Source organism: Ostrea edulis, chromosome 8 (assembly GCF_947568905.1).
Source record: "Ostrea edulis chromosome 8, xbOstEdul1.1, whole genome shotgun sequence".
Taxonomy (NCBI): domain Eukaryota; kingdom Metazoa; phylum Mollusca; class Bivalvia; order Ostreida; family Ostreidae; genus Ostrea; species Ostrea edulis.
Window position 1 is genome coordinate 52,940,802 of NC_079171.1, and position 13,608 is coordinate 52,954,409.

Genomic DNA, 13,608 nt, shown 5'->3' on the forward strand with positions numbered 1-13,608 from the left:
CCTTGAGTTTGTGAATTACTGTTTGTCTGTCTGTAGTGCGACATTTACTTGAGTTTGTGAATTACTGTATGTTTGTAGTGTGACATTTCCTTGGGTTTGTTAATTACTGTCTGTTTGTAGTATGACATTCCCTTGGGTTTGTTAATTACTGTCTGTCTGTAGTGCGATATTTCCTTGAGTTTGTGAATTACTGTTTGTAGTGCGATATTTCCTTGAGTTTGTGAATTACGGTTTGTGTGTCTGTAGTGTGACATTTCCTTGAGTTTTTGAATTACTGTCTGTGTGTAGTGTGACATTTCCTTGAATTTGTGAATTACTGTCTGTCTGTAGTATGATATTTACTTGAGTTTGTGAATTACTCTCTGTGTGTAGTGCGACACTTCCTTGAGTTTGTGAATTACTGTATATCTCTCTGTAGTGCGACACTTCCTTGAGTTTGTGAATTACTGTATATCTCTCTGTAGTGCGACATTTCCTTGAGTTTGTGAATTACTGTCTGTCTGTAGTATGACATTTACTTGAGTTTGTGAATTACTGTCTGTCTGTAGTGTGACATTTCCTTGAGTTTGTGAATTACTGTTTGTCTGTCTGTAGTGCGACATTTACTTGAGTTTGTGAATTACTGTCTGTCTGTCTGTCTGTAGTGCGACACTTCCTTGAGTTTGTGAATTACTGTATGTCTGTAGTGTGACATTTCCTTGGGTTTGTGAATTACTGTCTGTCTGTAGTATGACATTTACTTGAGTTTGTGAATTACTGTCTGTCTGTCTGTAGTGCGACATTTCCTTGGGTTTGTGAATTACTGTCTGTCTGTAGTATGACATTTCCTTGAGTTTGTGAATTACTGTCTGTCTGTAGTATGACATTTACTTGAGTTTGTGAATTACTGTCTGTCTGTAGTGTGACATTTCCTTGAGTTTTTGAATTACTGTCTGTGTGTAGTGTGACATTTCCTTGAGTTTGTGAATTACTGTCTGTCTGTAGTATGATATTTACTTGAGTTTGTGAATTACTGTCTGTCTGTAGTGTGACATTTCCTTGAGTTTTTGAATTACTGTCTGTGTGTAGTGTGACATTTCCTTGAGTTTGTGAATTACTGTCTGTCTGTAGTATGATATTTCCTTGGGTTTGTGAATTACTGTATATCTGTCTGTAGTGCGACACTTCCTTGAGTTTGTGAATTACTGTATGTCTGTAGTGTGACATTTCTTTGAGTTTGTGAATTACTGTATATATGTATGTGGTATGATATTTACTTGAGTTTGTGAATTACTGTCTGTCTGTAGTGTGACATTTCCTTGAACAAAACATTCAACCTTGTCCCGTCTCTCATATCCTGCTGTCAACCGCACCCAGCTCCAATCTAATTAAAATCAAACTTCTTAGATCTGCGCCATATACTTACACAGAATATAAGACATCTGATTTTAATAAGATTGCCCCATGATTAAAATTGACACGTTGACTTTGAATCGACGCTCATTGGAAGTTGTTGCAGGTGTCAATTTGAAACAGTTCACGCTTTGAGTGATTGGAAACTTTTAAGGTGGAGAATACATTAAAGCTAGAGTTAAACGGACTGGGGTACTGATTGAAAGACAACACGAGGTGTACACATCTGTACAGTGGAGGGTAAAATGAAAGTGCAGAAAGTCTTCTTGTGGTTGTCTTGTCATCATTCATGGGTCTTGATGAGTAGTATGGAATTGAAAGAGTGAACATTATACACTTTTCGGCCTTGCGCAACATTTCTCCAGATCTTCTTCCCTAACGAGGGACAACAGTTTCACGATTCCCCGAGAAGCCATGCAATACATGTTTTATTACCTAACTTGCTATCTGATTCTTGAATTTTTTTTAGTTTATTTGTTTAGGAATAGGCACATATACAATATAAATACAAGACAATATCACAGAGGAACACATAGATAAAACAAAAGTTGATGTTAAATACATTAGATAAAAAGGTAAATTTTAACAGCTATTTGACTTTAAGAGCACAGTGAGTAAATTAATATATATGCCTATGCCAAGGATAACCCATGAAAGCCATATAGCTTATTTCCAATGGGGGTCCTTCTGATCTCAGCAATAGCTAAAACATGCAAATACTCGGAATTTCTTTTTATCCAATTCTGTAACAATATCAACAGCTTAGTTCGATTCAACCGGGTTTTTTCTCTCAAGCCCAAAATGCTCTCTCTCTCTCTCTCTCTCTCTCTCTCTCTCTCTCTCTCTCTCCAATCTATAGTGCTGTATTTTCATGCATGACGTCTAATTTTAATACAAAAGAATTAATATATGCAATGTATACAAATACGATTGAATTTTCTCTTATTTATCTTCTGACGTTTACAAATGATGAGATACATGAAGCTACTGAACATGAACGAGATCAAAACAAACCTAGCTGTAGATTTAGTCAAGCGATAACACGTTGATAGTGTAAACAAGCTGACACGCCGCACAGGTATTTAATTCTCAGGACTAGACGGAAGATCGAAATAACAGGGAGGCCATGTTGGATATCAGGTGAGACAAAATATAAATATTGCAGTGCCACTAATATCGATATTTGTGTTATCAGTCGGGTATAGATCTGCTCACTTTGATACTAGGAGAGGGGGGGGGGGGGGTGTATATATTGATTCCTCGTATGCATCATTTCATTTGAAATATTAGAATTAATGACCGCAGTGGTTTTTTTATCATATGTATTGTAATTCTAGCTTGTCATTTCTATTAAAATCATTAATTAAGATTTCTTTTTCATTAACAGTAAACTTCTCGTGTGACCCCAGCATCAGACATGCATCCCCGGCGGCTCAGGAAGTCCTACTGTGAAACCGTCCCCCTACAGAGTCATGGTCAACTTTGTAATATAAACCTATGCAAGGCCTGTGTTGGGGAGCACCTCTAGGATTCGTCTAAAACACACAAAGTCGTGCCCTGTTTACGCGGAGAGTCTACTCCAAACTACCCGAAAACTCCTATAATCGCTTTGAAAATTACTGTGAGAAAAGAACATGGCGACACAATGAAGTCAGCAGAAGCTGTATCGTCTCCTCCAGTCAAACCACTGCTTGATGACCCGCGCCTCACCGCCTCCATAAACACTGGGTATAGACATCTATACAGTGTTGGCTGTCTGAGTGAAGAAGTCTGGACATGTGGGAATAACAAAATCATGAAGGTACACAACCTCCAGAGTAAACTACTGACATCAATACAAACCAAGTCAGGGAACTGGTTACAGGACATCGCAGTGACACTGGAGGGGGATCTTGTTTATACTGACTATTATGATAAAACTATAAACCTAGTAAAGAACAAACAGATACAGACCGTGATCACACTACAGGGGTGGAAACCTCTCTTTGTCTGCAGTACCGCCTCTGATGATCTCCTGGTTACCATGGACAGTGATGATTACGAAAAATGCAAAGTCGTGCGTTACTGCGGCTCCACAGAGACGCAAACTATTCAGTTTGATGATCAGGGTCGTCCTCTCTATTCATCTGGGGATCATATCATTAATACTAAATACATCAGTGAGAACAGGAACCTGGATATCTGTGTGGCTGACCGTGAGGCTTGTGCAGTAGTGGTGGTCAATCAGTCAGGAAAACTCCGATTTAGATACACTGGTCACCCATCTAATAGTAAGGAATCATTTGAACCAGTTGGCATCGCTACAGACAGCCAGAGTCACATCCTGACAACAGACATTAACAATGACTGTATACATATCTTGGATCAGGACGGACAGTTCCTCCGTTACATTCACTGTGATTTACTCCGTCCATTCGGTTTATGTCTGGACAACGGAGACAACCTCTTTGTGGCTGAGTTAAACACTGCTAAAGTGAAGAAAATCCAATATCTATAAACACAGTGTTAATTACAGACCTCAACACGGTGTTAATTACACATCTCAAAACAGCTTTAATCACACATCTCAACATAGTGTTAATTACACATCTAAACAGCATTAATGCCATTTCAAATCAAATCACCGTGTTCATTACATATCTAAATACTGATATTAACAGAGTGTGTTAATAATTACAGCTGCTTCTTAAATACAGCCACGTGTATGTTACAGTCCTGTGTTAAATACAGTCCTGTGTTAATTGCAGTCTTGGGTACATTACAGACCTTTATTAATTGCAGCCCTGTGTATATTACCGCCCTGTGTTAAATACAGTCCCGTGTACATTAATACAGTCCCGTGTACATTACAGCCCTGTGTACATTACAGTCCTGTGTACATTACAGCCCTGTGTACATTACAGTCCTGTGTACATTACAGCCATGTGTTAAATACAGTCCCGTGTACATTACAGCCATGTGTTAATTACAGTCCTGTGTAAATTACAGCCCTATGTTAAATACAGTCCTGTGTAAATTACGGCCATGTGTTAATTACAGTCATGTGTTTATGATGTATAACTAACCTGGGCTGCGTTCAAGATCGTAGCAGCTAGCCTAGTGGCTAAGTACGGTGGCTGATTTGTGCCATTTTACACATTATCATCTTTTTGTTATTTCGAGGCGGAAAGACAACAAAACAGTATTTAGCTACTTTTCGTCCCGAAATAATGAAAAGTCAGCAAAATTATAATATTAGGTACTTTTCGCCTCAAAATAACAAAAAAAAAAAAACAAAAACAAAAAAAAAACCAAACATTGCAAAATGGAGACTACTAGATCACTAGAAAAGTTAGCTCACTCGCAAGGCAGTAAAAAGATCACTATTTACTGTCTGCTGTCCTAATTTTTAAATATGGGAATGGAAAATGTATTCAGAGTCCTTCATTCATTTTACTTTTATAAACATAAATGTAGTATTCATTTTCACCATTTAAAAAAAAAGAGTCTGTAGTGAGTGGCCTCAAACGAACAGAAACCAAACATTTTCCTTATATATACGTAAAAAAAACTATCAAACATTCTGAAAAATATTATAATTTTACTTGTAACACGCAATTCACAGTTGACTATCGATGATGCGAACTTCAATGTTACGAATTTCCCGATCTCTTAAAGTGAATTCACTGTCCCTATACGGGATATCGGAACTAGAAAATATTTGCAACTCTTCAGAAAAAGAAGTTACGAAAATTATGCGTCACTTGGGCAACTCTTGTTTCCAAATTAGTGATGGCTAAAGACGACTCATTTCTGATATAAAAATATATGCCTGGTTTAAACAAGAGACCACGATTTCGTAAAAAAAAATAGTTTAACGCCAATAAATATTCTCATTCCAGAAATAATAGGTTGCTGTAAATATACATCGCCGGTGCTGTCAAATCTGAATCATAACGGTCAGACGTTTAATTTCTATGTAAATTAAAACAATGCACACCAGTGTAACTCTGGTTTATGACCAACAACCAAAATTGAAGCATTCAGACAGTGTTATTTAAAACTAACCATCATTAACAAATGTTGTATTGCATTTCATGTAGTCTAAGGGAGGTAAGTGCAGTATTTATATTCATGTACAGTATTTTATATCCATTGTACACGGTTATGTTTCCTTTTATGATTTGACGCAAAATAACTGCTAATCTTCTGCCGTAAATACAGGGCAGCTACTCAACATGAACAAACTCTAGAGCTATTTAAACAGCAGATAACACGCACACCGTGTGTATAGGACTGGTAATGCCCGCCTCCCTCCTCACAATGGACTACTGTATCAGAGAACAATGAAGAACGAGAGGGTGGCCCTGACCTACTTCTGCAGTGCGGGGTATAGTAGATCTACAGTGCACGCGACAGATCACAAAGGCGCGTGCAGTGACGCAAAATAGCGATGTTTGTTTAAAATACAGTGTATTGGGTATCATGAAGATAATTATGTTTTTGAATGTAAAGCCTTTCTCTTCGTAAGAACAATGGACAGGGTTTTCAGCGACTCGTCCTAACAAAATACCACAGGTATACTGCTATATCAGCATCCATTGAGATAATCATAAAATAACAATATCTACCTGTGTGACGTTATCGAGATTTCGGGGGTTTAAATGGATTTTTTTTTAAAAAGGTGAACCAGCAGAAATTACAGTACTTTAAAAGTACAAACTCTCTCCATGCACAATGTTATTTCAGAGCACGAAGGTCACCCATTACACCAACATTTTATTCAATGGCTTGCTAAAACAACTCTTATAAAATTTGATTTCACCATCTAAAGAGTGATACAAATTCAATATTTTACACGAATTTTTTATGATTTTTTCCTAGAATAATAAAGATTGTGTTTTGTTTGCAAATAACATATTGAAAAGTCCAAATTCCTCTGTGATTTGATCCAAGGTATGCATATGTAATAAAACATGCAATCGGAACTCCTCGAATGTCTCGCGCACTCGACATAGAACTCGGATGTAATACGATGGCTTCCATGAGTGAATTTGATGCATTGTCAATTGTGACGTCACAGCAATGCATCAAATTCGCTCATGAATGCCATCGTATTACATCCGAGATCTCAAACTTCCACCAGAGTTCGTTTGCTCACAAACCAAACTCTTCCACTTAGGCATTATGGGATAGCGATTTCTTAGGCCGCGTATACTGTGACGTCACTGTAGAATGACGAAAAAACATAACGTCAAACGTAACCAACTTTCAAAACAAGAACGTAAACAACAAATTCATTACTTTACACAATAATTTGAACAGAGTATCCCTACTTTTTAATGATCTTTTGATCATTTTATGTTTAAAATAAAATCCATACTTTTATATTAATGCTTTTAATATTAATATCTTCAGACTTTTAACTGCGAACTACTTCTTTAGTGTAATTTGTCTGCGTAATAATCGCGGACTCACAATATACAAATCTGTATATTGTGGTGCGTCATAGGAGAGGTCTATTCGTAGGCACTGTGACGTAATGAGGCCTCGACGGGGAGTTTGCCGAGATCTTTGTTGAGTGCGCGAGACATTCGAGGAGTTCCGATTGAATAAAACATGCCTAAATGACTTGGACGTTCTAAATTTTGAAGGAAAAATTTATTTATGAAAATTGAAAACGTTATTTGTTAATACTTTGTAAATCTACGGATACGATGTTCACACAAAAATGTCCATTAGTAAAAAGATATATCGCGGAAATATATACACATGTATGCTATTATACATGTAATGTATACGTTCATGAACGATGCTAGTACACGTAACATACATGTATTATGCATAAATGCATATCATGCGTTAAAGACATTTTGCTACGATAGAGAGATAAAGGGAGAAAAAGATAGTTCTTGTAATCCTTAACCCATAGTGTCGCTACTTACTAATACATAGTGTCGCTACTTACTAATACATAGTGTCGCTACTTACTAATACATAGTGTCGCTACTTACTAATACATAGTGTCGCTACTTACTAATACATAGTGTCGCTACTTACTAATACTTTGTCATTACGTGAAAATTACAAGAGTCTTCAAACTCGTAAAACGCTTTATAAACTTTTATAAAAAGATTTAACTTAGCATAATCAATTGATGGTGCAGATTTTGATTTATATTTATTTTTAAGTTCGTGAAAAATTTCCCTTTTAGCTTTTAATGAAAACGAAACATAACTGCCCGATTTCTGGTATTTTCTTAGCTACGTTAAACATTCTAACTTATATTTCATTTTCTGTAAAGAAAATCATTGGATAGGTTTTGAAGGATATGATTCGAGTTTTACAAGAATCTTGCAATTCCGGTATTGACAGCAACCAGCGACATAAGGAAATTCACACGAGACGTGCAACACCATTGTAATCCTTGATGAATGATTTATAAGCAAATATAACTGTAACGTCTTGAACATGATATAACATACTGCAGTGAACATGAATTTGGATGGTAGAAAACCGATTTCGAACGAGAAATACTCAGTTTCCAGGGATGAAAGTTGTCACATTTCAAGAGGCATGTTGACTGGGTTTATTCCTCATCTCTCTTAGTTGTAACATAAGTTACCTCTCTTGTCATAGAAACATTTTCTCCAACAATGTCAACTGAATCTCATTAGGACTATTATCTATTGGATTATTAATGTTGTATTTCATGTATATTTATTTGAATCATCAACAATGTTTTAAGCAATTATTATAAAAGATCATGCATAAAATAATCAAGCGAGGAAAATGAAAACTGGTTGAAAAAAGAATAAAATTACTTATTCTCCTTGTCACTGTGAATTAATTTCTGAATTATATATTCTTAGGCGTAAGTTTTTATTTTTTTTTTAATTATAGGGCGCAATACCAATAATCATTATAATAATTATTATGACGGGTCGGCAGGAGATGCTTACCCCTCCTAGGCACCTGATCCCACCTCTGGTGTGTCCAGGGGTCCGTGTTTGCTCAACTATCTATTTTGTATTGCGTATAGGAGTTATGAGATTTATCACTGTTCATTATCTACACCTTTCATCAATTAACCTTGACACTAATATACCACCAAATCCTGGAGTCGAGTTTGTGTTTGACTATGTACTGTCAAGCTTTTTAGCTTACTTTTATAGATTATTCAAGCTATTCTTTATACGTTATCAAATAAAAAAAATATGAACAAATAATTGATTGTTGCATAAAGTCAAATCATATACCTTTACTTATCTATTTGAGTTGGTCACAATAAATTTCAATACTAGATTTTATTCATTTATTGTGGCCCAACCCAGCCCTAACATGTTTTGAAAATACTTAAATTATATTTCTTGAAGATGTTTCCATATCAATGGTCCTGTTCTTGAAAAGGTTTTATTGTATACCCTATGTAAAACTTCCTGTTGTAGCCCCACCCTACCCCTCGGGACATGTTTTGAACAAACTTGAATCTACACTCTATGTTGATATTTGTGAATTGATATGATTAATCATTGCACTATTACGTTTTTGGAACTTTCCCCTAGCATTTCCCATAAAATGTTTTGTTACAGAAGAGAAGGACTATCACAACCACAGTATCATCACGGAATTGATATCTATATTGTCTACGATTGTATTTTATAAAAGAAAGGAACAGCTGCAACATAACCGCTAGTTCCTATTTCTGACGCACATGTTGGCATTGCTGCCCAACTCATGAACTAAGGCAAAATAAATTTTTAATCTATTTAAACGAGAAATAGCATGTAGATAGTAAAGGCTCGTCATTATCCCCCCCCCTTTTTTTTTGCAAAATGCTTTTGAGATCTTGACCTACTTATGCAGTAAAGGATATAGTGCAGTGTAGATATAATACACAAAGGCGCGTGCAGTGACGGGATGAATGACAGTGTAGATAGAATACACAAAGACACGTGCAGTGACGGGGTAAATTGCAATGTACATATACTTGCGTGCATTAATTTTGTTATATTCATCGATATCATGAGTTATGAGATTGATCACTGTTCGTTATCTTCACCTTTCAGATACAGTAGATAAAACTTGATAATTAGGAAGTCACCTGGAGCTCCAAATTAAATGCTCCTTATGTAACCTAAATGATATCTCCCCGTATTGAAAATTAGATAATGATCCGTCATGCCGATAGTTGACCAAAGATAAAATGAACGGTCATTCATAACTTCAAAATTTGAAATTCAGTATTGCGATTGTGTTTATAATGGTAGTGTTTTCCCAGTGTGACAATTTAAGGGCAAAAGTATGAATACACGTCATTTCTTATCGTCAAACGCAATAATGCAGGGGCGGAGCCACGAATTTTTGAAGGGAGGGGGGTTCTACCATTAATTTTAGTTTTCTTTGAATACAAACTTTCCAGAACAGTCCCAGACCATTCAATATCTGATGTATATGACAGTTTTTAACTTATCATTTACTTTATAGATCTCTATCAGCACAAAACATGTTCAACCAAAATGAAAAAAGATGTGTTCATCCTTACCAATAACTGTTGATCAATTCTTACAAAAAGTCTTAACAGTTACTTCTACAATCATGGGAAAAAAGAATATCATAAATATCAGATGAATACTGTATTTAAAAATTCATCGACGTGTCAGATCGTCGGTCTCAGGAGGGGGTGCCCTTCGTTGAATGAGATGCGTTTAAGTACAATAACTATCTTCATAAAATGATAAACATGAGCCTAGTCAAAACTATTATATTGTAAAAGTTATGCGGTACCAAAATTATAACTAACACCTACACAACTTTATGCAGATCATGTTGTAAACCAATCGCAACGTCTCGGCTTGCCGGAATGGTCTGAAAGTGTGCGAATGGTTGTAGATCTAAGCGCTACCTCGCTTCGTTCGGGAAATTTTCATAAGCTGATCCAAGACAAAAATCACGGACTAAAGAATCAAACAGGCATAATTCATTTATTCAACAATTATCAAAACATATTTCTTTTATAAGATCAAAATCAAGCATCGATAACCAACGGATTAACTTCATATCGCATTATCGTAAGTTGTAATTAAAAATAGAAGAAAAGAGAACGGGTTTAGATCCGCCACTTTACTCTCATTTTGCTATTTTAGGGTAGTTTATCGAAAACAAAAGTTGGTTTTTAATTAATTTTATATTTGCTAATCAAGCAAGTTTTTATTATAACTTACGGACTTCACTTATCACATGAAACGATATTAGAAGTGCAAGCAGTATCTCTGGAGCAAGCGTTTCGGAGTTTATAGGCAAATTTTGTATTTATACGTATATATGACGTCACATCGATTGATGGTTTTATATGTTTATTATATATTTTATGTAATCAAAGTTTGTCGCTCAGTATGTTTAATTCAATTTCAATGATTGACAAGAATGCCAGATGTAAAAGAATAATGTTTATCTGAATTACGTGTTGTAGAAAAACTACATATCTGTGATTTTGTGATGAGGAACAAATAAATTATTTCTGTGATTTACGCCCCAATAGTTTACCGTTTCACACAATTAATGTGAATCAAGGAAAAATACAGGCATTTTTTAAAACATGCTTGTTTTGTTAAAACTCTTCACAATCAGCGATACATATGTCTTCAGAAACCTTTTATTTAGACCCACATATTTCATAGATTTTTTATAGGAAGATTAAACACCTCCAAATTTTGACAGCTTTCTTTATTAATATATTGAGTAACATTGAGAAAAAGCAAACCCTGGCCTAATGACTATTTTCCGTGCGAGTCGTGATACATCTGTTCATATTGCGCGCGTGTGTGTGTGGGTGTGTGCAGTAGAATGACCATTTTTTTTAAATCTTTGTTTTTAGTTTTGCATTGTCAACAGACAGGTAGGAACGTCATTTTCCCCATCTGAAATATACATCACAAGCTTTAATTGTTTTATATGATAATGTGCTTCACATCGTGACATATATTGTGTATCTACTGATTGCTGTGGATTTTAAAGTAACACAGAACTATCTGCTTGATACTACCGTTCACTTATTATGTTTTGTTAATTTGTACTTTATGTGTTACATACAGAGTGTAGTCACTGTGTAGGAGAAATAACGTCTGAACATGAAGCATACAACCTTCGCTTTAGTCGTGATTTTCTTCCTGATTAAAGAAGGTAATACATTCTTTTTTTTCTGAGAAATGCATGTATTTTCATATTGTTTATTCTATCAGTAAAATAAAAACAACAACAACAAAACAAAAAACCAAGCAAATAAATGTAAAAGTATTAGTCTAAATCCTGGTAGGTGTTTATTACATACATATAAATATCGATGGATTTTTAAGTAACATTCTAAAGTTTTTCTTCATCGTAGCAGATCTTTTCATAAATCAACCATCAACCATCAATCTGCCATTTAATTTCATAGGAGTTTCCACATATGCCTTGAGTATTTATTTAGTATATCCCAGGGTTTAGACTTTACGGATACTATACATGGCAGGTACGCATTGTATGCATCTCCGATAGAGTATGTGTGAACGTTTGTTTATAGCCTAAAAATAAATGTTCCCACATTTCAACTAATACGGACAAAATCAACAAATAAGAAAGAAAACGTAAGATATTATTGTGGATATTTTATTGTATTTTTTCATATGTAAAGAGGAAATTGTAGTGAATTTGTTTGCGATAGTTTTCAAATCGAATTATTATACAGCATCCATTTCATACCGTGCCATCATTCAATAGTGATGCGAAAAATCATAAAACCACAGTATAGTTGAGATAACAAAGGTTCATATAGTTCTTTGCATTACACGTGCATTTTGTCAAATCATGCAGATAGGAGTCGAGATTGATTACTGTTCGTTATCTCCATCTGTCATCAACATCAAAACGTTTGAGTATTTTAGAATCCACATTTGATTCACACGATTTCTGGCATATCAAAGGTGAAGATAAAGAAAGTGGTGAATCTCATAACTCATACAAGAAATACAAATGAAAGAGTTGAGCAAATACATGCACATGTCCATACTCCTGGATATACCAGAGGCGCAGTATGTTTGACGTTTTGCCTTCACCGAGGTTAAAGCTGACATGAATTAATAAATATAGTATAATTCTATATGTCCGCCATATTTCTCTGCTAATCCGCCATATTAGTTGGAATTTCTATTGTTATATGTATCGGGGTTCGCATGGTATATAAGGGGACGAGCTTTGCTACGCTTCACTTCACATCAGTGTCTTCGATTTACCTGTGCGGGTAGCTTCGACAGGTAACACATACATCTCCGATACTAATTTATAGGACATCAAGAAATGAAATCACGTTTTGGAACACCACGCAGAGCTCAAAATTATAATAAACATATCATACAGTAGTAAATCATTCTAAATATATATATTTGGATAAATATATATAGAATGCCTTTACTTTACTTGAACGTGCGTACATTTGCAGTAAATATGTCAAAACTATACAAAAATGCGGAGAAATATTTCATCTTTTATCTATTGATAAAATGGAATAAGCAAAGGATATACAATCTATACCATTTACAATTACTTCAAGTAAAAGGCAAAGACATAAATACTACTGTACTTATAAAAATGGCATGTATGCTCGCCATGAAAACGCATCGAATGCGGACGACTATTTACCTGGGCCTACTCGTAATATCTGTAAAGGACCGCAGATGTACAGACTGCGACACACTTAGCCCGTGCTGATCAGCTATCTTCAATCAGGGGAAGTATCAGAGTATAATATTTACCCTGTATTGTGCATGAATCCTTATACCGTATGATTTACTGGTCAGAGTATTGCAGATTTATAAATCAGGAAATCAGTTAGGTACATAAATTTGCATATGCAACACTGTACGAGTGTATGGGATGAGAGAGAGAGAGAGAGAGAGAGAGAGAGAGAGAGAGACGAGAAAGAGAGAACCGATGATCTTGTAATAATCGTGCTCTTATTAAGACAAACGATATCGTTAATTCAATAAAAAGAGAACAGTACTAGTAACTCAATATTGCTCTCATTAATTGATAATACATATTTATTTGATTCATTTAATTAAAGCACGCATTAATTAAAAATTAAACATATTTTTAAATAATGTTATTTTCAATCACTTCATTTTATGCTAATTTGGCGCTCAATAGATCTTATATATCTATGCCATTTTGCGTTATTACATTCTGCGTCGAACTCGA

At 35.2% G+C, this 13,608-nt stretch overlaps 1 protein-coding gene across 1 annotated transcript; it reads left to right on the forward strand.

Moving 5' to 3' along the window:
- The first annotated feature begins 2,251 nt into the window (after positions 1-2,251).
- LOC125661435 (tripartite motif-containing protein 3-like) lies at positions 2,252-4,412 on the forward strand. The gene is made up of 2 exons (XM_048893439.2): positions 2,252-2,532; positions 2,780-4,412. Exon 2 carries the CDS (start codon positions 3,038-3,040, stop codon positions 3,887-3,889), a length of 852 nt encoding a protein of 283 aa, XP_048749396.2. The 5' UTR covers positions 2,252-2,532; positions 2,780-3,037; the 3' UTR covers positions 3,890-4,412.
- Positions 4,413-13,608: the final 9,196 nt, after the last annotated feature.